At 37.7% G+C, this 26,469-nt stretch overlaps 1 protein-coding gene across 2 annotated transcripts in view; it reads left to right on the top strand.

Annotated features, from left to right (window-relative positions):
• Dpyd (dihydropyrimidine dehydrogenase) overlaps positions 1-26,469 on the top strand; it is an 899,256-nt gene that overhangs the window by 781,113 nt on the left and 91,674 nt on the right. For both annotated transcript variants that reach the window (XM_021158977.3, XM_085835556.1), the window contains exon 20: positions 3,051-3,230. In XM_021158977.3, coding sequence (XP_021014636.1) covers positions 3,051-3,230 — 180 coding nt within the window. The remainder of the gene's footprint in view (positions 1-3,050; positions 3,231-26,469) is intronic.

The raw sequence follows: 26,469 nt of genomic DNA, 5'->3' as shown, positions 1-26,469 counted from the left end.
TATCAGAAAGGCAACTTCAGCTTTTTTTCTGGGACCATTTTCTTGAAAAAACTTTTTCTCCAGCCTTTTACTCTGAGGTAGTTTCTGTCTTTGTCACTGAAGTGTGTTTCTTGTATCCACCATGCTGGATCCAATTTACATATCCAGTCTGTTAGCCTATGTTTTTCTTTTCTTTTTTTTTTTTTTTTTTTAAATTGGGGAATTGAGATATTAAAGACAGATGACTATTAGTTCCTGCTATTTTTGTTGCTGGAGGTAGTATTATGTGTGTGTGTGATCCTCTTCTTTTGGTTTTGTTTTAAAATGTTTAATTTTTTTGTTTCCTTGAGTGTAGTTACCCTGTTTGTGTTGGAGAATCCCTTCTACTATCTTTTCTATGGTTGGATTAATATAGATATTGATTAAACTTGATTTTGTCATAGAATATCTTAATTTCTCCACCTATAGTGATTGAGAGTTTTACTGGGCATAGTATCCTTGGCTGGCATTTGTGTTCTCTTAGAATCTGGATGGCATCTTTCCAGTATCTTCTAGCTTTTAGAGTCTCTGTTGAGAATTCTGGTGTAACTCTGATAGGTCTGTCTTTATATCTTACTTAGACTTTTTCCCTTAAACCTTTTAGTAGTCTTTCTTTGTTTTGTGTATTTAGTGTTATTATTATTATGTGATGAGAGGATTGTCTTTTCTGGTCCAATATATTTGGTCCTGTATGATTCTTGTACATTTATGACCATCTCTTTCTTTAGGTTAGGGAATTTTTCTTCTGTGATTTTGTTGAAGATGTTTTCAGGCCCTTTGAGCTAGGATTCTTCACCCTTAGTCTTACGTTTGATCTTTTATGTTCTGAGTTTCCTGGATATTTTGCGTTAGGAGCATTGTACACTTTATATTTTCTTTGACTGATGTGTCAATATCTTCTATGGTATCTCCTATGTGCCTAAGATTCTCTCTTCTTTTGTATTCTGTTGATGATGCTTGCGTCTGTAGCTCCTGAACTCTTTCCTAAGTTTTCCATTCAAGGGTTTGCCCCTCTTTGTGTTTTCTTTATTATTTCTATTTCTATTTTTAGTTCTTTGACCATTTTTTTATTCCTTCACCTGCTTGATTGTATTTTCCTGAATTTCTCTAAGGGGTTTATTTGTGTTTTCTTTAAGGGCTTCTACCTGTTTGCCTGTGGCAGCTCAGTTCTTACTTTCATTGAGACTTAGCAAAGGAAAGTTTATTTATTTTGATCATTATATTATTTCCAACAATCATCATAGAATCTGTTACTTGTCTGTACTCCATGAGTCAAATGAGTGATTCTTAAGAAAACATTTAAGTGACCACATGTTATAAAACACACGTACATCATCATAGGGTTAAAGAAGATTGGATGAGAGAATATATGATCTTTCCAAATAAAACCATATTTTGAATTTTGTGATTCTGGTTTATATTTTTAAATTATTTTTATTACATTTATTTATTTATTTGTCTGTGTGTGTGTGTGTGTGTGTGCTACGCATATAGTCATACATTAATATACATCAGAGATAACTATATATAAAGGAAAGGCTGGCCTGCTTTGGGATACTGGGACCTCCTTAAAAAGGTGACAGTCAAGAGATTGAGGACTAGTTGGTTGTTCCTTAGATGCAAACAGGAAAAGACCACAGACATCTTGAAGAGGAAGAGGAAGAAGAAGAAGAAGAAGAAGAAGAAGAAGAAGAAGAAGAAGAAGAAGAAGAAGAAGAAGAAGAAGAAGAAGAAGAAGCCCTCAGTAGTGTGACAATCCCACATAGCAAAAGATAGCTGTGAATTAAGCCCAACACAAATATAAAACATTAGGAGAATATTTCTGTGTCCAATTTTTGTTTCTGTTTTAGTAATTTCTCAAGAATGAATCTATAGATGAAATGTGTCCATTGGTTGGACTCAAGCAATGCAAAGGCAGTTTCACCACTTCTAGGCTTGAGAACAACACTTTGGCAGTGTTATCAAGAAAGGGAAAATGAGCCGGGCGTGGTGGCGCATGCCTTTAATCCCAGCACTCGGGAGGCAGAGGCAGGCGGATTTCTGAGTTCCAGGACAGCCTGGTCTACAGAGTGAGTTCCAGGACAGCCAAGGCTACACAGAGAAACCCTGTCTCGAAAAACCAAAAGAAAAAAGAAAAAATAAAAAATAAAATAAAATAAAATAAGAAAGGGAAAATGATATCCTCCAGATGTATCCATTTGCCTAAGAATTTCATAAATTCATTGTTTTTAAATGCTGAATATATTGTGTAAATGTATCACATTTTCTGTATCCATTTCTCTGTTGAGGGACATCTGGGTTCTATCCAGCTTCTGGCTATTATAAATAAGGCTGCTATGAACATAGTGGAGCATGTGTTCTTATTACCAGTTGGAACATCTTCTGGGTATATGCCCAGGAAAGGTATTGCTGGATCTTCAATTAGTACTATGCTAATTTTCTGAGGAACCACCAGACTGATTTCCAGAGTGGTTGTACCAGCTTGCAATCCCACCAACAATGGAGGACTGTTCCTCTTTCTCCAAATCCTTGCCAGGAAGCAGGAGTGGGTGGGTTGGGGAGCAGGGCAGGGTGTGGGTATAGGGGACTTTGGGGATAACATTTGAAATGTAAATGAAGAAAATATCTATTAAAAATGTATAAAAAAGGAGAGGGAAAATGAGAGAACTGAGGTGTCTGTGTTATGCCAAAATGCAACCATAGAAATCAGTGTTTAACAACTGTATGGAAATTTACCTGGCATGCACCTGCACATGATTACAATATGCAGCTTCCTGTGCTTTGCAATATGTATACATTTCTGTGAGAATGATGTCAACATGTCAATTTGAAGGAAGCCTTCACCACCTCCAGAGGTTCCTTGGGATATCTTGGGTCTGCCCATGGTTACCTCCCACTCGTATCCTCAACCACTGTTGCTCTGTTTTCCTTATAATTTATCTGGCACATAAACTTTTGTTAAATGACTGAAGGTTTAATCTATCTGAAGAGATTGCTTTTGGTCTGATGTTCTCCAATTTTATTTTCCCTAGGTATGCAGCGCTATTCAGAATCAGGACTTCACTGTGATTGAAGATTACTGCACTGGCCTCAAAGCCCTGCTTTATCTGAAGAGCATTGAAGAGTTAGCAGACTGGGATGGTCAGAGTCCACCCATTATGAGTCATCAGAAAGGGAAACCAGTTCCACGCATTGCTGAGCTCATGGGACAGGTATGTGCTGGTTTCTCCTGTGTCAACCATGGAGGACTCTGCTAGCATTCATTTCTCTTTCAGATCATTTGCTTTTCTACACCCCCTCCAAGGTACCAAAGGCAATGCCTGTTTGATGTTGATTTTTTACAGTAGAATCATTCTGAAGCAGGCTTGATTACAGCTATGTGATAGGTCTCCCAGTTACTGTCTGATAAAACACAAGGTCATATAAAAGAAAAAGATTGAAGTTGGCAATGTGAAGTGCCTCTGAGTTCTTGCTGGCTGTGCTGATGACTAGCATTCTTTCCAGTGAGAATCTAGGGATTTCTTTATTCTTTAACAAGCTCTAGAGATTATAACATTACCTTTCTATTTTCAAGACAATCAAACCACTGGAGTCCTGAATAATATGATGCCATTTTTAAAATTAAAATCTAATCAGTATCTTTTGTAACTGCCTCTGCCATGTGGTTAAACCTGGGCTCCAAAGGTTGCGGCCCTACTTTCTCTCTAACTGCTATTTTCTGAGAAATATACACTACATTTACATTTTGTATAATACAGTGATTTCAGCAACTCTTTTCTAAAACAACCTTCAGCATTTCGCCTTTGTGTTTCCTTTGTATTATTCTAAATAGACAACCATTGTCAGAAGATATTTCTTGAGTCCTGAACGAGGGGAGAAAAAAATTATAATTCTTAGTCTTTTCAGCTTGTCACTACATCAATAATTAACTTTAAAAAAGAGAGGGAGGCGGTATGAAAAGATTCTTTAAGGAAGCATTTAATAATTCACATGAGTTTTAACTTGAAACAGGTCACATGAAAAAGAATGGAAAACAAAAACCCTGGGTGTGCCGCTGGGCGAAGCTGAGGGATACAGCACATAAGTGGGCAGTGTTTGTGAGAGATATCACTGTCCTTAGCCTAGCAGATAGCCAAGAATAAAGACTTCTTGAAGAATAATATGTGTGATTGCAAGTTCTGTAATGAGAAAGCGGGAAAGAAATAAAATGTACAAAGTGGGTTCCAGGAAAATATCATGATGAATGACTCCATGAGTGGCAATCAAACAGAAAGGCTGTGACATTAATATTTATAATATTGTAATTAGGAGACAGAGCCTAAGCAGCATTATTAGTGTAAGTAATCATATTATCATAGACTGAGCCTTCAGTATTCAGGGAGTGTTCTTGCCTTTATCAATGATCAGCAATACACTAAGGTTGTTTGTAACTAAAAAAAATTCACAGATGACATTACACACATTTAACGTAAAAAATGTCTCAAGGAAGTTGTTTCTGACATGGTAGTTTATGACGATCTATAAACTTGGATGTGTGACATGTGAGCTGTAATGTAAGTAGCTGCTCCATGCTGTGGCGTGTTTTGTCTTCTGAAGGGTATCCACCTTCAGGTCTCCATTTCCATATTCAAAGGAATGATGGATCAGGAAGAGGACATCTGTGTTCATGACATAAATGGAAATTGATTTTTTAGTAGTCTAGATTTGGACTTTTATGTTGGTAAATCCAGTCTTCAACAAAATCATTCATATAATTTTCAGTATTATCATTTTTTTTCAAAAGATTGCTGAATCCTTTCTCAAAGATAAAACAAGGAACAAGCAGATGATCTGATAATATACTCTGGGTTCTCAGGTACAAGCAGGTATGACTTACACAACAGGAGATATCTCCTTTAGGTTAATATCCTACCTAGTGTGTCTAAGTACTCAGGATTCACATTTCAGGTAGATTCCTGTGTATATCCCCTTGGTGTGTGTGTGTGTGTGTGTGTGTGTGTGCGTGTGTGCATGAGCATGTACATGTGTGGATGCATGTGCATGTGTCTGTATTTCTGTGTGTGTATGTTTGTTTGCAACCTATTAGCATATTATATCCTGCTATTTATGACACCTCACTTTATGGCCCTTTCATGCCATAGGGAAAATGTAGATCCACCTCAATAAAACCTGTGTGAAATTAGCTAGGTCTCACTTGGGAAGTACAAGTGGTATTCTCCTTGAGCTTTCTCTTTCATAAATTATGCAAGATTAGAGTAGAAACTTAGAAAAAATAAAACAATTGTAAGTCAGAGTTGGATGGCAAAAAAAAAGAAAAGAAGGGAGGGAGGGAGGGAGAGAGAGAGAGTGCGAGAGAGAGAGAGACTATGAGGCCTTAGCTAGGGAAAGAACTTGACAGAGTGAGAAATGCTATTTTCAAGGGATTAATAAACTCAAGGTTAGTATTTGGCCTTTGAGGGCATGGGCACTAATAATGATGCAATTATTTGTTTGAGAAACATGAATCATATTGGATTATCTAATATTTGAGGCTCAAAGTTTATGATCAGAAAAGCACTGAAGTAAGTGTCCTTCCTGTTCTCTATTGGAGAGGGCAACAGAACCACTGAGCAAGCCCCACTGTTCCACAGAAAGAAAACAATTACAGGTCATGCCTTTTGCAGAGTTGGGGCTCTGCACATTCCCACATGCCGATCCCTACCTCCAGAGCAGCTTTCCAATCCAACAAGTAAAACTTCTCATGTTTTACCATCTCACATTGTGTTTTCACTTCTACACCAGGACCAGTTTCTCATTTTTACTCCTGAGAAGCTGAGTCCCAACAGGTATCACAAAACTGCACAAAACTCTTAACTGCTACACAGGCCCTGGTGATATGTCCACTTCTATCCTTAAATCCCTGTCAAACCTATCCTTACATCCCTGTCATAGCCATCCTTACATCTCTGTCATATCCATCTTTACATCCCTGTCATATCTATCCTTACATCCTAGTACATGAGTGTTGGCTCTGCAGCTGGGCAGGTGTGTGAATGTACCATGGAGCCAGAGGGTAGAACTGGTAGTCACCATGCACATCAGGCAATAACTCTATTACATTATAAGGGAAGAGTAGGGAAGAGAATAACCTTTAGTTTTGGTGTTAAAATGTGTAATGCCCCCCATGGGCTCTTTTGTTTGGACACTTGGTTCTCAGCTGGTGGCACTATTAGGAAGGATTGTAGAACATTTAAGATGTGGAGAGTAATTGGGGATGTGAGTCATTCGGGGTGAGGGTGGCACATGTCTAAAAGCTTAATATTCTCGTCACATCTCCCACATACTTTCTGTTTCCTGGATGCAGTAGTTTGAGAATAGCCCTCATAAATCCATGTATTAGAATGTTTGGTTACCAAGGAGTAGAACTGTTTGAAGTGTTTAGAAAAACTAGAAGATATGACCTTATTGAAGTAGTTGCAGCATTATTAGAGAAAGTGGGTCAGTGGGAAAGAGCTTTGAGGTTTCAAAATCCCATGCAAAGGCCCAGTCTCTCCCTCTGGGCTTACAGAGCAGTATGTATCTCTCAACTACTGCTCTAGCACCATATGTCAGCCTTGCTTCCTACCAGGATTATGTACTAAGTCTCTGAAACTCTGAACTGGCATGGTCACGGATTCTTGTCACAGCAATAGAATAGGTGACTAAGACACTGAATATGAATACTGTTTGACCAACCAGCCTCCTGCTTCTTCCACCATGCCTTCCCAGCCAAGGCTGAGTGTACTCTTCTGATACCATCAGCAAAATAAGCCTTTTCCAACCATGTTTCTACTATCAGGGTATTTCAGTAACAACAATGAAAAAGCAACAAAAAACCCAAACCTCTACGTCTCATTTTATTAGTCTACTTTAGCAAAATGAGGTGGGAAAAAAAAGCCAGAAGAAAAAATGACATAGGCAAGTGTGCAACTGTTAATGCTTTCTTGGCTTTGCAAACATGCCACAATTATGATAACCTTCTTGAGTGGCCAGATCTATTTACCAGTGTCTACAACAGTGTCCATCATATAGGAAGGTGGGAGAGTGGTTGTCCTAGTAAGGATTTCTATTGCTATAAAGAGATGCTATGACCATGGCAACACTTCTAAAAGACAACATTCAATAGGGGCTGGCCTGCAGGTTCAGATGTTTGGTGGGAAGTATGGCTATCCCCAGACAGACATGGTGCTGGAGAAGGAACTGAGCACTCTACAACTGATACACCTTCCAATAGTGCTAATCCCTATTAGCCTATGGGGACCATATTTATTCAAACCACCACAGAGGTTTAATTGCTGCATGAGTACAATGGTTATGCTCTTATTTTAAAATATACCTTGAGTTTCTTTTCCTTTCTGAAGCCATCTAAGGCTTTCTTTTCTCATTGGGAAATTCAAATCACTTTCTTCTAAAGGCTTTTGTTCACACAATTAGCAAGCTTAACACATCTTCTAGTCCTGCATCTACTGGTCCATTGCTACAACTTACTATAAGCATTTTGAGACTCTATACCAGGTCTGCTTTATCTGTGAGTTTCCAAGCACCTAGAGCAATGCTACATGTTTGTAGAATGAATCAATACAAACTGTCTGTGGTATTCTTCTTTAGAAGAAAAAGAGAAGGCCAATTTGTAATTAAAATTCCAGCTTGGCTCTTTCAGGAATAGCAGGCATTTATAAGAAAAGAGTAAACGTGCCAAACTACTTTCAGCAGGTATTAAAGCATGATGAAATACACATCAGCGATATTAATAAGGGAACCTAATCTATGCTCATTAAGGAGCCCTCATTAGGACGAGATCAGGAACACTGCTGAGGAAGCTGTGAGCAGCAATGAGGACAATGCTTTTGTTTTGAAGGTAGAAACCAAAGATGTATGCACATGGCCACTTACATCTTTCTGTTATGTTAAAACCAAAGTAACGCAGTATCAGACCATTATAAAAAGGATATGGGAATTTTATACAGTGATGACTGAATACTCAGTTCTGTCAATTTTTTAAAGAGAGGAATATATATTTTGTATTTTGTATATATTATAATATAAATATGTTATATAATATATATTTTATACATTGATATAATATGAATATATATAATTATATAATGTATACATAATTATGTACATAGTTAATTATTATATATAGTATATAATATATACATATCATCCTCTCCTTAGAAAACTAATAGAACTGAATATTCATATATATTATATATTGTAATATATGTATAAATACATTTTTATATATGCACACACATTTGTGCGTGTTTCTCTGTGTGTGTGTGTGTGTGTGTATGTGTGTGTAGTTAATAGCATGGCTATTATATTAGTAGTAGCCACTGAGAGTATAATACTGTTCTCTAATTACAGCCTGAAAGTTTTACTTCCATTGCACTGTGATTGTGGTAAAGGGTTTGTCTTCTGAACACACACCCTTGTATTCAGTCCTCAGTAATAAACAAAAAAAATACTTGTTTTATTTGTGTTATTTGTTTTCTAACACCAGTGTAAAATTTTCAAATAGAACAATAACTCTATTATAAATAGAATGTTTAATAAGTGAATAGAGACATTTACCATGACCCTGATTTGACTGTAATGTACAATATAACCCCACCTGAGGATGTTTGTGGGTACGACCCAGCAATGGCGTCTTTCCAGGCACCACCAGGAACAAATACCATCTAATTTCTATGAGCCAAGATTAGTTTGCTCCTGTTCTTCTGTATTTTAAATAGAAGTCCACAGAATGTGTGTGGGAGGGTCTGTGTATGACAACTCTCTCTCTCTCTCACTGAAGTGTTTTATGCATACTATTAGTTTATTGTTGGTAATTATATTCTGATTTATAAATATGCTATAATGTCCTTATTCATTCAAAACACTGGTCTTGTTTTTCTTGGTATCTGGAATGCATTCTTGAATAACTTGTTCATTGTGCTTGTTCATTGTGTTCATATTTCCATATATATTGGATAATATATACAATTCTAATCCCTTGGTTAAAAAGTGACTTTATAAGTTTTACAGGAAACCTTTAAAGATATTTCTAAAGTAATTTAAACATTTTACATCTATGCAACTATGGATATGTAAATTTAGTTTTGCATTCAATACAACATGTGAAATACTAAGCCATTTTTATTTGAGTTGTCTTAATCTATGCATATTAATATCATTATTGTGATTTTAATTTTTATTACTTATTACTAATGATGTTATCCTCTTGATGTTCTTTTCAACCATAGACCTTTTGTCGGTCAAGTATCTGCTTAATCTATCTTTCTTTTTATTATTTTATTACTTTTTACTCTTTAGCAGTTTCAGTGTATTGGATATAAGCCATTGGCTCCCCAAAAAACTTATTTTTTGAAAACCCAATATACATTCATAATGATAACCCTAAGGAATCTATATAGATACTGTAGCTAGCATAGTATTTGATATTGGAAGAATAAATTGTTTCTTTTAAGATCAACATCTGAGCAGGGACTCTTTTCATTCTATTCCATGGTGGTAGAGGTGTGATAAGAAATTGAGAATAAGCCGGGCGTGGTGGCGCACGCCTTTAATCCCAGCACTCGGGAGGCAGAGGCAGGTGGATTTCTGAGTTCGAGGCCAGCCTGGTCTACAAAGTGAGTGCCAGGACAGCCAGGGCTATACAGAGAAACCCTGTCTCGAAAAACCTAAAAAAAAAAAAAAAAAAAAAAAAATTGAGAATAATCAAAGAAATGAATGGTGTCTAGAAGGGTTTAGACTGTTCAATTTTCAGTACTAAGACTTTTCACATAAAAATAACAAAAAACTACATAAATGTGATTAAAATAATACGTGAGGTTGGTAAAGATTTATGACACAAAAACAATATACAGAAGTCAATTATGTCCCTCTATGAAATCAATTTAAAATGACATAAACACAGTGAGAAGTATGAACTACCTTAGAACCAATTAAAACATATGCAGTATCTGCCCACTGAACGTGGCACTGAATTATGAAGAAAAACTAAAGCAGCTTCAAATCACTGACGAAATGTGGAAAGGCGTCAGTTACTTTCAAATTGAAATGTCTGAACATTATGATCCCAATCAAAATTCTGACATATGTTTTTCAAGTTGACACATTGATGTCAAAATATACATTGGATTTGAGAGTGTAGAATAGCCAAAATAATTCATAAAATAGAACAAAGTTTGAAGACTTTGACTATCTACCTTCATTGTCCTTCTATAAACATACAGTCAAGCAAGTGTGTTTCAGTGTTGGGATAGAAAAATAGATCAAAGAGACCAATGGAGAGACCAGAAATAAACCTGCAAATACACACTGAATTGATAGTCAACAAAAGCTCATGAACAATGCAGTAGAGAAAGTACAATCTAACTAAGAATTCTTATCATAGAACTAGTGCCACACACACACACACACACACATATTTTGCATATAAAGATAAAGGCCTAATACAATATTAATATTTATAAATATTTATTAATTAATAAAACATTAATATTAATTAATATTACTAAAATATTAACATTTAGAACAATTTTAGTCTACTATAAAACTGAGCTGAGGAGAAGACATAAAGTATCCTGTCCCTCTGGACTACAAATTTTTACATAAAAATGTAAAATTAAAAAATTGATTCATTTTATTTTATTGTATGTTTTACTGCATGTGTTTGTCATGAATGCACTGCCCATAGAGGCCAGAAGAGGGAGTCAGATTCCCTGGAAGTACAGTTATCATGTGGGTGCTTGGAACTGAACCTGGGGGTCTATAAGAACACCACTAAGCCATTTCTTTGCCTATAATTTTTTTTTAAGAAAACAAAGAGAAAATTTTCTCACGTATTGGTGTCAAGGGCAAGTAAAGATTTCTTGAACTACCCATGCCAGAAAACACTGATGCTATGCTTCATTACAAATTAACTTGGGCTCATCAAGAGTCAGTTTACAAAATGAAAACTCAAATTGCAGAATGGAGCAGTGGATGGTCTGAACACTTGAGACTCATGAGAAATATTAATCAGAAAAAAAAAAAGCCATACATCATACTATACAAGGCATGCTTGGCTCATTGGAAATAGTATAACCTGTTCAATCAGGACTTCATAAAGACTCTTAAAAATGAAAAATCTGCCATGAAGAACTTGTGACCTAGCTTTGTAAACGTAACTTGCTTTATTTTATCCTTCTTTAATGAAATTTTCATAACTTGCCGGTGAAGAAGAAATGTGTGTTGGGGGAGGGGGGTGCTAGATGAAAGCCAATCCCTTGGCATTCACTTTAAAGTGTTAAGGTCCTTGTCCAGGTTACGTTCTCCATCACCTACAGTTCTGACCCTGGAGTTCATTACCGTTGAACTGCCAGTGGTCTCACTATATTGTTAGAATATTCCTGGTGACATTATATTTCTATCTGTTACTTAGGCTATGATTGAAATAAAACATTTTGGTGGCACTGATTTTGTCAGGCTATAGATAAACTTCATGAGGTTAAATTGTAGTTTGCTCTTGGTTTGAGTCATAGAACAAGGAAATTTTAAAAATCACCAATCTCAGAAAGAAAGTCCCCAAGACCCCACAATTACCAGGTGAGAATGCATGGCACAGATACTAGGGATCTTCATCTATGAATATAACAGCATTCTATGGTTTGAGAAGTATCTGTTGTGCTGTGTGAGAATGTCCGGGGCCTTAGAACAATAAGACAGGTGTCTCTTTTATAAATGACAGGTATTCCTATTTAAAAGGAAAAAATGCTATTGAATAAAAATTTACAACTTCATTTGTAATTGTGAGCTTCTGGTCATCTTACCAGTCTTCAATATCTATTGATGTGTAATGTAAAGAGCAACACAACAGAGATATTTTGGGGCCTGGAAGGTTTAAACTCGTCTAAAATTCTGTAAGCCTGGGTCAGGGACATGGATCCTTTAGTCTCCCATTTGTACAAAGGCAAAATAAGGTAATTTTACTTCTTTCAGAGGCACTTTATGAAAAACAGAAATCACGCATCATGAGCATCTAGCATAGAGGAGGCAAGTAATACAGTGGGTAGCATTATAATTTATAACATAGTAGAATGATATGTTCATTGATTAATTCATTTCAGAGTAATGTTGTATATAACCTTATTTAAAATAGATGGATAACATTAAGAAAAATACAAGTATTTTAGAGATGCATTGATAATTTATTTCATCATTTGTGTAGTTTTTCAAACAATGCTTCCACCTTATTTTTTATGTTTTCTTATCCTATTATAATATACTCTTAATAAATTTTATTTTGTCTGTCCAAAGGCTAGTATATTTTTTTTTCCTTAAAGCAGACTCATCTGTAGAAAAAGCTTTTCAGTATTTTGCAAGAACTCCCTTTCTAAGGGTTTGAATAGTAAACTGTTCCTCACCATTCCTAAAATAAGCAGAAGGAAGAAGCAGAGCACTGTCGCAGATCAGAAGCAGGGCTATCTGAATCTAACACAAGCCACTTTGCGGAGGCACTGGTAGAAGTCCTGCACTGATGGGAAGAAGTCACTTTGCACTGCTTATCATCAGAGTCACAAGTACTATCACCCTGCCTGCCCCGTTCATCATACACCAGGGGTTGCTTGATTTCCCTTCACAAAGAGCCGTGATCATTTAGTGTTCTCTGTCCAGGAGCCCCGGGTCAAGACCCCTGTGAGACATAGGCAAACCCAGCAGAAGTATGTGATCCTGTGATCAGTTGTTGTTGTTTGTGTGGACTTGACATAGGATAAGATTTTGCAGAACACAACTTTCCACTCTCAATTGGGAGAGGAATACCAGGTCAGCTGGCCCAGAGACTCCAGAAGCAATAGAGTTTTCAGTTTGTCATCACGTTCTGTAGTCCATGATCACTTGTCTGAAATAAGATGTTTTGCGCTTACAACCTCCTCTGTATTTCCCCATTTCTCCACAGCTCCTTTCCTTTGTCCAGTATACGTATAAGAAAATGAGATTCCTTATTTCTCCTTACCATCTAAAATTGATATCTAATTACCAACCACAGTGTAATTATTTCCTTTGTCATCCATGAAAGTAAGTGGTTAACTGTAATTTCTCATACTTCATCTAATATAACTACTTTAATCAGAATGTACCTTATTAATATTAATTATATACTTAGAACTTGTGCAAAATGCTTTTCATCTTCAGCATAACTTACATTAATTCTGGTCTGACTTTTAAGTACCATGAAAAAAAACTAGGATTTTTTTTCTTATTTGCTGTAGAGATTGGGATGTTTTTATTGCAATACCTATGAGCAGGTAAATTAAAGTTTGAGTTCATATTCTAGCTATCAAGTGATTCCCTACATTTGTGACTCTGAGCTGTGGTCGTGAGGATCTTCCTGCGAAAAGCATGATTTTCCTCTGTCTCATCTGTCGTCGTCACGTATAAATGGAATATGAGGTTGAAGAATAACCTTCAGGTAGTCATGAGAGTGGAATGAGCTTTCTGGAGAAGTGAAACTCACCAGAGATTTCAACCACACTGATCCTCATGCCAGTCTATCTAATCCTAAGAGTTGAAAATAAAATTAGATTTACTTTATTCGAAAGAGAAATAAAACTATTATTTAATTTACAAAAAAAAATCCAACAAAACAAAACAAAATTGCAGTTAGTTTTGATCTTGAAAAATGACATGGCTAATCTGCGGAAATGGCTTATCTCTGAAAGGATGTGGGAGCATTGCTCTGAGTTCAGTGCTAGCCTACACTAGTGTGAGACTATGACTCAGACAAAACAAACAAAATTAGATGTCATAAGTGCTATGAAACAGGTCTGTGCAGCTTTAGGGTATTTTAGGGAGGATAATCTGAGATATGTTTAATGGCATGATTAGCATCTCATATGTGACAAAATAAGTTTCTCTAATCAGCTTCTCTTGGAGAACCTGATTATTTTGAATTCTATACTGACCTAGTTAGCTATGGAATCCCCAATACATGACTGTATATTATGTAATCCTGGAAGTAAATGTTGTTACAAGAGTCATAGACTACATATTAGAAATGGGTCTGAGATGGTGGAACTACAGCCTACACAGAGCATGTGACTAATGCTGCTCTGAGTCCTTTGATTTGCAGCTCCAGGCACTATTTGTGAAGTTCCCTAGCCAACTCTAGTTGTCCCTGAGTCTTTGCTCCCAGCCCTCACATCTTATAGCTGTACAGTCCTAGAATTTCACCAGCAAACAAAGCTGCAACCTTTGATGATGATTTTCTACAGCCAATCTTTAACCCCAACCCCCGCCCCATGTGTTCTGTGCTTATGATTTTTTCTCAAAGTGTAATACCCTTCTCTCGGATATTCTACTGTTGGTCATTCTCCAGTTGCTCTGAGCTGCAGAGTGCCCCTATTGATTTCCTGGCTCTCACTCTGGGCACTTTCAAACCTCAATGGTTACCAAGTGTTTTCTCATAGTTATTGAGGTTCCAAAGTGAAACCAACCAAAGGAACCCAATCATTGTGGGCAGATAAAAATCATTCCAATCTTAGAGAATTCTATCACAATTGCTAAGATATACAATGAGCCTGGGACACCCCTGGGTCTATTCTTTGGTGTTTTGGTAGACATTGCTATTGACCAATCCTTGGATTAGGTGCTTCACATTGTGGTCAAATCACTGACATGAAATCACTTATGGAGTAGTTACTTTGGCTCACAGTTTGTGGGGATACAGACCATAATGACACAGAAGGCAGGGCAGTTGAAGTGTGACACAGCTGACCGCCTCCAGCCATGTGGAAGGAATGCTTCAATTTGTAGAAAAATGCTACACAACAGCATTCTTTGGCTTACCTTGTGTTTGTGGATTGAGAGACTCAGAGGAGTTGTGCCTGTACTCAAAGGGCAGCTGAGAGAATGAAGACAGATTCCACTGCCCTTCCCAGGTCAGGTTCTAATACACATAGGCACTATGCACTGCCTCTCCTCACTCACTTGCTTTTCTAATTTCAACAAACCAAAACTAGATGTCCAGTCAGCCCACTCCCCAAATCTAAAGGCTTTACTCAGGAAAGTTCTCATTTATTTAGTAGATACCTCTGGGTACTCATTTTGGTAGATGTGTGTTATATGCTATATTTTATAGCTAATCATTCCCACATATTTAAAGTTCCTTTGGAACTTAGCCACTTCTTCCTGGTTTCTTCATAACAGTATAAGCACTTCATGTATCCAAGGATGACTAATATCACCCTATGTCTTTGAAAATATCAAATGTATCAAATGTGTGTGTGGACATTAGACTAAAGCTTGCCTGTAACTGTATTTTGTGCCACTATTGTGAATATGTACAAAAAGCACAAGTAAAAGTCTTCCAAAATAACCTCAAAAGTGCAATAAGAGTGGATCAAGGCTCTGGTCTAAGGCACAAAACACAAAAAAAGAGATAAACAGTATTTGTATGGACCAGAAAACTTTTTGGTTTTATTTTGGAGACTATATCACTTTGTAGCCCAAGCTGGTCTCAAACTTCTGAAAAGTCTCCTGCCTCAGCTTCCTGAGTTCTTGTATGACAAGCATGAATATGACACTCAGCCTAGAGAAAATTTCTCCAGTTACTCATTTAAAACATTCTTAAGCGATCACTATTTGTTTTCTTTGTCCCATAAACACTTTTGTCCCAAGTCCTGTCTCTTGCTCTCACATGTCTCCGTGTATTCATCTGACCCATAAAGCCAACTTTACCCTTCATATTGTTAGCCTCCAAATCTGTCCTCTGATCAACAGATCTCTTTTTGGACCCTACACACCCATCTATTCAGCTTTCTCGTGGACTTTGCCACTCAATAGTCCAGGTCACTGCTCTTTCTACATCCTAGGAATAAAACAATCGTAGCAATTATCCCCAACAATTACATAAGCATTTCATAATTTCCAAAGTGCTTTGGCATACATTATTTCACCAGCTGCTTTCTTAATGTAATAGCAGCAGTGGGCAAAAACCATGTCACTGATGACAGCTCTTTTCTGACCTTGGTCTCCCAGCCCCACCTACTGAAAACACCAGAACAGCTGGAGGAGAGCTTATTAGAGGCCAGAAGCTGACCTCGTGTGGGGACCCAGGGCATGTAACAGCAGTAGTTGCCACCTCCACCTTCTCCATCTCCAAGGGGGCAACGCCACCAGCAAGAGGGTTCCTGGCAGACCTCAGGAGGCTGTGCAGAGCTGCAGAAAGAATTCTCATGACCCACAGAGCCAGTCTGAGGGTGGCAGGCATCAGCCTGTGGGAGGTTAAGCTCATCTGCTCTCCGCCTCCAACCGTCACCCCCCTCCTATTTCTCATTTCTCCCGTGCATTAGCCATCATTTTGAAAGTTTTAGTGAGTTAATTAAATTCTTCTAGTGTTGATGGTAAGAAAGCTGAAACATTTTCAACTGAGATTGACACTACTCAAGACACAGGCTTCGGTGGTGTTTGTTCAGTAACACTCGGATATGTCACAGGATTGCTGTGAGAACATCTGAGAGCTATAATGAGCTAAAAGTCAAGCACAGGGGAAAATGTGTTCCAGACTGCTGCAGATGTTCGCAAATCAAATCATATCTCTGTGAAATGCCATATAGAATATTCAGCTGCTGTAAGATGCAATGTGAGAGAACAGTTCCACTGATTTGCACTGGGTTTAACTTTTTTTTTTTTTTTTTTGGTTAGCCTAAATCATATGGAATATAATGGTTACCCCCCATCTTTGAATCAATTAATAACAGAGTCACTTGATTCTAATAAGAGACATGAATGAATTTCCTGGGCTGAAAGGAGTGTATTCATTGATTTCAGTAGCACCCCCAGCCTGGAAAATACATTGATTAAGAGGAAGATGGAGAAGAGAGCTGGTACCTGTTTTCTTTTGTTTTCCCTTTGGCACCAACCTCAAAAGAGCTCTCTATTGAATTGATTCATGAAGATTCTGAAATGTCTCTCTGTAATATTATGCTGTTGCTGATCAGTCCTCCTACCCCACCTCTGAAAATCAAAAGGAAGCTTAGCAGATGGTGGGCAAGGCACTGTTTATATCAATGAACCTTTTCTCTCAGCAGCTTAGACTCCATCACTCAGTCGTTCTCACACTCCCATATGTCTGGTACCCTGCCCTGGGATTAAAATATTATCTTCTTCAGTAAATGTAACACCGTGTAGAAATTGACAACTCAGATTACCAAAACTGAGATGGAAAGTCTGAGGTGGCATTAGAAAGTTCAGCAGAAATCTTAACTTTCTAGAAATACTAAATTAACAAGTTAACAATATCAAATGCTGGCAAGAATACAGAGCAATAAAAAAGGGTAATAGCTTACTAAACAATGCATAGAATGACACATTAAACATTCTTTTGATTATACCCAATACTCAACTCTGAACTTATAGGCATTTCTTCACGAAAAATAAAAGTAAATATTCAGTTTTGAGATAGAGAACCAGGTCATTTTTGAGAGATTTTGTATATTTTTTTCTTTTTTTGAGATTGTGTATTTAATACAAAACATGACATATAACTATAAAATCTCAACGATATGGCTACCTAAACCAGACCTTGAACAATGACATTAGTTGGCATCCCAACATGGGTAGAAAAAATAACAACAAAAACCCCACCCTAAATAAAGAGCAACAGGTAATGACTGCTGAGAAAACCAGTCTGCTCTAGAGCTGAGTCCCCTAACCAGCCATCCAATACTATGTGGTCATCCCTACAAACATATACATACGAGCAACACCAAATAGACTCAGCAGGTAGCATGTATATATTTCTATGTATGTGTACATGTATCAATACTAGAGACAGAGAAAAGAAACAGAAAAGAACAAATATGAGGACATTAAAATAAAGAAGCCAGACATAAAAAAATACAATGAACAATTTCACTTAATGTGGATTTTAAGAGAAAAAGATCTATGCTATTTGAAATCATGACAAGGGTAGGAGACCAGAGGGAGGGAGACGGGAATGTTCTAGAGTTGTATTTTTATTCTCTTGGTGGTGCGAGTTGGCTAGACACACATATTTGTGTAAGTTCCTCTAATTGTATATGTGGAAGTCTGCACATATCACTATATACATAGGCGTGTACATATATAGTAAGGTAATTTTTAAAAGAAAAGCAAAAAACTTACTCTGAAACCAGAGGGTGACCATTTTATAAGATTTATAAACAAACATATATTTTAAGAACTACCAAAAAGACAGTTTGAATGTCCAAATGACTTTTAATCAGGTAGCCTTTGGGAACTAAAGCCCTTGTGAAGCTAACCACTGGAAAACAGTGACTGGTATCTGATAAAAATCTTAGCCGGAAACCAGCACCAAGAAATGGATTGCTGGGGGCATAAACAAATACATTTCCCTGTGCCCCCTTTGTCAGCAGCTGGGTGTGGAGCAGAAATACTGGAGGCCTTTCACATCAGGGAGGCCAGGCAGGCTTAGAAACCAAGCCGGGGCACATCTGGCCCCTGGAGGAGGGTTGGGCAGCAGACAAGGCATCCAGATTCAGATGAGAAGTTGCTGCTTAAAGAAGGAGAATTTGATTAGGTCCTTTGGTAGACCTTCAACTGGCTTTGCTTTGTAGGATCAGCCAGTGCCTGCAGCCTCTGTTAACAAAAGCTGGCCTTGCCTGAGGCCAAAACTTCCAGAACACAACCTTAAATTGATTGCTGATAGTGTGTTACATGCAGGGCTGGGCTCTTTGGCCCTTATGTCCCCCTTCCCCCATTCTTACACAGACAAAACCACTGGGAGATATGTCTGCAAATTTTAATTCCTTAACATTATTCATCGATATTTTGTTTTAAAGTAGCATTCTTAATAACTGGTAATAAGATCATAACATTTATAGAACAAAAGGCTAAACAGGAGTTGAATTTCCATTTACTCTAGGTACATCTTGTTCCTATTTTGTACAATGTAGATGTGTGCAGAGTCAAAAGCTATATTTTGATTCAGATGTTTTTATATTGGAGCTCCTGCCTTTGCACTCTCTACTGTCTAAGATCCATCTCCCAGAACATGATAACTAGAAATACGTAGCACACATCTTTTATGAACTCATCAAGTTTTTTGTGACAGATCTGAGTTTGGTACTAATTAGATTTTTACATTATCTCTGCCTTACTCAGAAACCTTGAGTTTATATTGTAATGATGTAAATGGATGTCTATTCATCCAAGAGTACCTGAGTATTTGTTATGGATTGTGCTGTGCAGAAGACAATTAAGACTGAGCAACGAACCCAGATCAATCTTACAATGATGCAAAATGGTCAGTTACAAAACATATATTAATTGGGTAAAAACCCTCTCAATTTCCAAAATTGTTTATGAATGTATATATATTCAAATATAGATGAAACATAGATAAAGCTACATCCCCATTTACAAAGGAGAAGAATGAGGTTAAATAGGTGTAACTATGCACAATGTTGAATCAAGATGTAAACCTAATTATGTTTGTACATTTAACCCCTTGAGCACACCATCTTTCAACACTAGTACTATTATGCTGCCAGAATTAAAGAAACCCAACTTAAGTTTCCATATCAACCTGGTGGATTGGGAGCTTTTGGGAAAAGACATAATCAACTCAGTCCTGAGGGGTGAAAACAATATAGGATTTATGCAAATGTCCTCATTAATTCCATTCCATAGGCGACAGCCCTGGCTAAGTAATCATTTGTGAAGACTGATGCATGTGTATTTATAGTTCAGCAAGAGTTACATGTCTGGTGGATAATTAATTCTATCCCCTGATAAAGTACAGGCTTCAGTCTCGGTTTGTGCTCTTAGGTGGCATTGTCTTTTAGCATAAATCCCATCAAATCTTTTTGAGTTTCACTTCTACATTTCCTTCAACTGTGACGAGAAGATTCTATTAACCACTCCAGCACCTTCCATTAAAGTCTACAAGTTCCAACTGCCAGGAAGGGATAATGAAGTGATAAATTTAATTTGCTACCAAAATATGTAAGGCAGAGATATCTAAGTGAATTTATAGTATTAGCTATGTCTCTCCTCTTTGAATGAAAAAAAAAGTTTTATGGCAGGTTTTCAAAATCCATGTGACAAAAACAAACTTGTATGAATTTCCACATACAGAAATCAGTTCCATATATGTTCTGCATCAAATTATCTATACCATTCCTCCTTTTGGCAATCTTGAGCTCATTGAAATCCAATACAATTGATTTTAAGTATTTTATTCCTGGAGGATAACAAAAATTATAAACTAGCCTAAGAAACATTATGTGCATATGTGTATGCATATATGTATGTATATGGATGTTTTATATACACGCTCCAAAATTGTAAAATCTGTCCTGCCTTCAACTCTGAGAGATATGAAGTCAATGAAAAAACACGCTATCATCCTCTACTTATGATTGTGACCTGCGAGATATGTGTGATATAGAATAATTTTCAGCTACTTTCTTAATCCTTTGAATCATAAACAAAATCATAAACAAAACCATCTCTTATTCAATAGTGTTTTCATTTTTGCAGATACTGTTTTACCCACTTCCAGGAGTTCTCTGTTCCAGTAATCTTTCCCTATCAGGTCTCATACCCTGTGTTTTGTCAGTACTGTTGGCCTTACTGTAATAGAAAGTCAACAGTGCTTCTAAATTTATACTCAGGGAACACACAGCCAGGCAAAATCTGCTTCTACCATCCACTGATATATGTGTTTATCTTATAAACCAGACAAAGCTAATAAAATCCATTCTTGAATACAAGGCTATTTGCCCAGGGGAACATAAAATTTGTAACCATAATGATGATTTAAACAAACAAACAAACAAACAAACAAAAACAAAAAAAGAAACAATGCAACAACCTTCCAATGGCTGTTATTTAACATTGTTTGGAGAGCTTTTTGTGTTTCTACATTAATCCTTACAACAGTGTATATCATTATTCCTTCTTTTTTCTATCCTGTTGAAAAGATAAAGGTCTAAGGCTAGTGAGAGCAGAGGCAGCAGCACTCTATTCCTGGACCACATACACTTGTGTACTATGCTTGGATGTCTTTATGTATCACCGAATGCAAAGCGCACCATTCTTTCTAATGCTTGGGATTTGATGCTCAGTTGGAAGATAACAGATGAGGTTTCCATTAAACCTTGAGCAAAAAGTCAAGACCACTGATCCTCCCACCTTCCTCTGCATTTCCTGAGGTACTCAGTTGCAATGGGAATAATCTGGACTGTGCTCACCTGTCCATGAACTCAGAATAAACCATTGCGTTTTGCAGATGAGTGTTCAGCTTTCCTCAGGCCTTTGCCACTGACATCAAGGGCACTGCTATCCTGCCCACGGACTGGGCTGATGCTCACCATGCAACACTGTTTACTGATGCAGGTCAGGGGTCCATCTCTTTCTCCTTCAGTTTTGGCCTCTTTATGTTGACTTTCTTGACTTTCAACTCTTCCACAACAAATTCAGCTTTGGTTATCACTTTGCATATTTATTTATATGCATATATTCCCCCGGACTAATTACCTTAATGAACCTAGTCCTTCTGGCCTGGTGATTCATGCCTTTGAAAGCATTGGAGATAAAGGGAGCCAGGGAGTAGAAGAGAGAGAGCCTGCAGACAAAGAGGGGGACATCTGCTCTGAGCTCTTGCAGAGGCTTCCTGTGGACTGCTTTGTTCTGCCAATGTTGGATCTCCAGCCGCTGCAATGCCTGTCTCGTTGTGTGTGGATGTCTGGCTGGGTGCCCGGCCAAACTGTTGATATGAGCATTGCCTTCTCTTTCTCTTAAGTCACCTGAATTTCAGATAGAATTAGCATTCTAAGCATTAATTGGGTAGTTGAATGGAATTCAGAGTCCTTATTGCTAAAGCATCTTCCTTCCATGGGCTTTTAATGTTCATTGCCGTGCAGAGTACTAGGTGATGACTAATACTGGTTTAATGACAGGAAACCCCACAATCTACCAGTCAAGGGTTGTACTATGCTTTTATTATAAATGCAAGTAATGCTCTTGCTAATGCCTTTTTTTCCCTCAAGCATTGTGATGTACTTATGTCTCCAGAGATGAAAAGAAACCTACAAATGGCATCCTGAATCCCTCTCAATCAGTATGCAGGTGTTTCACGCTATCATCACCAGGCTGGTATGATTTCTGTATCCCAGCTTGGACGCTTACTTGACCTTATATTTTTGCGCTATAGAAAAACAATCTCTCTCTCTCTCTCTCTCTCTCTCTCTCTCTCTCTCTCTCTCTGTGTGTGTGTGTGTGTGTGTGTGTGTGTGTGTGTGTGTATGTGTGTCTGTCTCTCTGTTTCTGTCTCTTCCGGTCTCTCTGTCTCTTTCTGTCTGTCTGTCTGTCTTCCTGTTTGTCTCTTTCTGTCTGTCTGTCTCTTCCTATCTGTTTCTGTCTATCTCTGTCTGTCTGTCTCTCTCTTCCTGTCTGTTTCTATCTATCTATCTATCTATCTATCTATCTATCTATCTATCTATCTATCTATCTATCTATCTATCTATATCTCTTCCTGTCTGTCTCTGTCTATCTGTCTGTCACTCTTTTTCTCTCTGTCTCTGTTTCTTTGTCTGTTTGTCTGTTTGTCTGTCTGTCTGTCTGTCTGTCTGTCTGTCTGTCTCTCTCTCTCTCTCTCTCTCTCACACACACACACACACACACACACACACACACACACCATCCATCCATCCCTAATGTAGATATTGAATATTTCAAGGTGCAAGACTCCAGGGCCCTATTGTGAAGTAAGGCGGGCTGGGGATGGAGATGGAGTGTTTCAGTGATATTTTGGAGCAAACTTAGTATAGAGAGTGCAGGCAAGTCAAACAATAATCAGGAAAGAAAACCTAGATGCACACAGCAAGTTCCAACTGCAGTCACCAACAGCCAGTATGCTGGCTTTATTCATTATGCTAGATAGAGAAAGAATGTAGATTAGAACATAATACATGATTTTTTTCTTTTAAGGTTTTACAAGCTACGAGTTAAAATTAAAATCTGGTCATAAAGGAACCTGTAACAGCATTTCAAAAATTAATGTAACTTATCTAAAGAAGAAAAAATTGCTAACTATGGTAGGCATGGCTAGGAGTAGAAGTTTACAAGAATGACTGCTACATGGGCATGATCTTCTTTGCTGTATCTCTAGCCAACAGAAAACCCTTCATCTTTGCCTGACTCTTACTAAATAATTGTACTGGGCTCAATGTATCCTTTCTGTCTTAGCTCTTAGAGCCAGCTGAGAAGGGAATCTCCCTGATAGCCCTCGCTTCAGGTGAGAAGACAGCTGCAAAGCTAGTAAGTAGTCAGGATGGGATTTGAACACAGACTATAGGAGATCCGAGCTCCAGCCCAGGTCTCCGCTCCATCCTCTCAGCAGACTGGGGCGGTTCTGACAATAAGATGGACCACCCTCTCTGGCAGGAATAGGACAAGGGACTGGGATGCTGATGGGCACAGTGGGGAACATTGCTTTTTTTTTTTTTTTTTTTTCACAGATGTGGAAAAGTGTCAGCTAAGTCTCAGAGTACACTTATCTCCATACACATGCTTAACTGATTTGGAGATCATTAGACTTAGGATAAGATTTTGTGTTCTCGGGGTCAATCTGGCTTATAGTTAGAATCACGGGTAGATGACATGAAGCCCTGACATGCAGCATAAGCTGTCAAAATTCATCACCCAATCCTGAAACCTTTCCACTATGATTCCATATTTTTTAAGTAATGTATTTACGAATATTAAATGAGAGTTAGAAAACCAGAAAGGCTTGAGACAAGATAGTCAGGTACTAATAATGAAGAATTGCAGCCATAAATTTTAGCCTTGAGTAATTAAAAATGCAAGATGTTAAGTCACTCAGGACTATAGCCTATCAACCATTATGCCATAAGAATCCCTACTATATTAAACAAGTTATTAGTATAAATGCATCTCAAGAAACTGTTTAACCTACTTAAGATAATTAACAGCCTTCAAGTATGCTATCAAAATTCATATGAAAACCAACAATAAATTTGTTTTTGAAATGAATGGTTGTTAGCAGTCCCTTTCAAGAGACATACCTGACTTTGCTGTTCTTTCCCATGGAACTGTACTTTAGGCCTTGCACCAATTCAGAAGAACTCTTCCCACAATTCATCCAAATTAGTGTGCTTTGACTGTGGGGTTTTATGTACTACGGAGAGCACCAGATTCCCCGTGGAGATCGTCAGATCTGCTGTGGGCTCATTGTCCCATGCTATCTGCCTTCCACCAGGAATCTGTCATTAGTTGCTTTCTGGTATTACCCTAGAGACTCAAAGTAATTATGCCCAAGCACTGTACAGTGTCAAGAAGTGGAAACTTGCAGGAAATGGAGTGATATGTCCTTTAATTTTTTTAAAATCTAATACTAGCACACTAAGTGAATCCAGAGGGTATACAAATGAAGAAGAGATTCCACACAAGTTGTCTTGAATTCTTCTTGTAGTCAAAAATTATTTTAACTTTTAAGCTGCACTAAAACTTTTGAAAAATACAAACTTTCCAAGAAACATTTTCTAAAAAGAAAAAAAAAGACTGTATTTTGTGCCAGAAAAAAAAAAAAGATGTTTAAAAAAAAATCTTTTTTTCTTAACTTTTATTGTATTGCTGTGACAAAACACTATGACCCAAAACAACTTGAAATGGAAATGTTTAGCTTGGTTTACACATCTCCATCATGGTCCATCACTGAGGGAAGTCAGGGCAAGAACTCAACCAAGATCAGAAATAATTACGGAAGAACATTTCTTACGGGGTGGCTTTGCCTGCTGTTACTCTTCTTATCCAACCTGAGACTCCCTTTCCTATGGGGGCACTGCCCACGGTGGGCTGATCCCTCCCACACTGGTCGGCACACAAGATGTGCCCACAGGTCAATCAAATTCAAGCAATGCTTCGGTTTGTGATAATTTGACAAAAGCTGATGCTCACATTGCTCGTGTAGAAGCACATCTGAAACATAATCCTGTCGATTATAATTTTAAACGTTTAGGGGCTGGAGAGATGCTTCAGGGGTTAAGGGCACGTTGTGCTCTTCCAGAGGACTTAAGTTCTCTGCACCTAGATGAGGTGTCTTACAAGTGCCTGTAAGTCCAGTTTCAAGGAGTCCAGCGCCTTCTTCTGCCCTCCATAGGCACACACACACACACACACACACACACACACACACTAAAATATTTACAGGTAAACTCAATATAAAAAAACTTACCCAATTTCTAAATTTCATTACTCTACTTATTCAATTATTTCCAAGTTAGTTGTAATGAAACTATAGAAAAATAAAACAAAATCTTCAAACTTTTCAAAGGAATGATACTTAGACCATATTCTTGCATCTGCATTAAATTTTGCTTTTTATAAATTTAGATACACATGTTTTGACTCATCTAGAAATTTTTGAGATTTCTGCTTATATCTGGAGAACTTATAGTGCAAAATAATTTCTAGGATATAAGAGTTTGTGCATCTGCATTGGTAGAAATTTTGAGGGATTCAATAGCTGAGTTTGTCACCTGTCATGGGTTAAGAAAACAAGAAAGAGAAACTGTCAGCGACTGTAAGTGACTAGGATGAGAAAAGTACATTTTCCAATTTTAAGGGAACATCAGTTTCATTCTACAGCTTTAACTTGCAACTTTATCTTATGGACCCACTTCCCCTGACCATCTGCAAGAGAACACAAGGAGGCTGCCCTATCTCCCTTGTCCCTAAACTAAGGCATTGCTGTTGGAATAATAGCTTGCCCTCCAACATTCATGATGGAATTTAATGCATGGGGCACTAGTAAGCAGACATGAGGTTTGGGTGATGGTTAAGTTACAAATAGAACGAAGGCTCTTGTTTGAGACAAATGCCTAGGGGAATGATGTCTTGTCTTGCTGTCTCTTACAGCATGTGAAAGTGTAGCATTCGTTCCTCTGACAGGTGCAGAACAAGATGCCACTTGGGGATGGTGTAGTGGCCTCCCCAGACACCAAAGCTCCTGGGACATTAATCATGGAATATCTCAGCCTTTCTGGAGCAAGCACCTCATGATCTATTCTATTATGAACCTACAGAGAGTCACCCCATTCCCTGTCATATTATTGTTCAAAATTATCACTTGGTAGACTTGACTAACACATTATCCTATTTCCTTTGGAACATCTAATTATTAATATATACTTTGGGCTTCAAGTTGAGTTAAACATGAAGGAAAATCCTTCAATACAACCTCAGTGTATTGCTTCTTGTTGACTGCCACAGCCACCCCATGAATGTGGGTGGGACCTTCAAAAGTGACTGTCCTTCTAGTTCTGAAAATATTGGAACCTTAGCCTTTTCTTTCTTTCAGGGTTATCAATATGGCAGACTGCTACTACATTTTCTCCCCATAGTTTTCAGGATGTTTTC

This window comes from Mus caroli, unplaced genomic scaffold (genome assembly GCF_978045245.1).
Source record: "Mus caroli unplaced genomic scaffold, Mus_caroli_1 scaffold_3, whole genome shotgun sequence".
NCBI classification, from domain to species: domain Eukaryota; kingdom Metazoa; phylum Chordata; class Mammalia; order Rodentia; family Muridae; genus Mus; species Mus caroli.
This window is presented reverse-complemented; position numbering and strand designations above follow the sequence as displayed.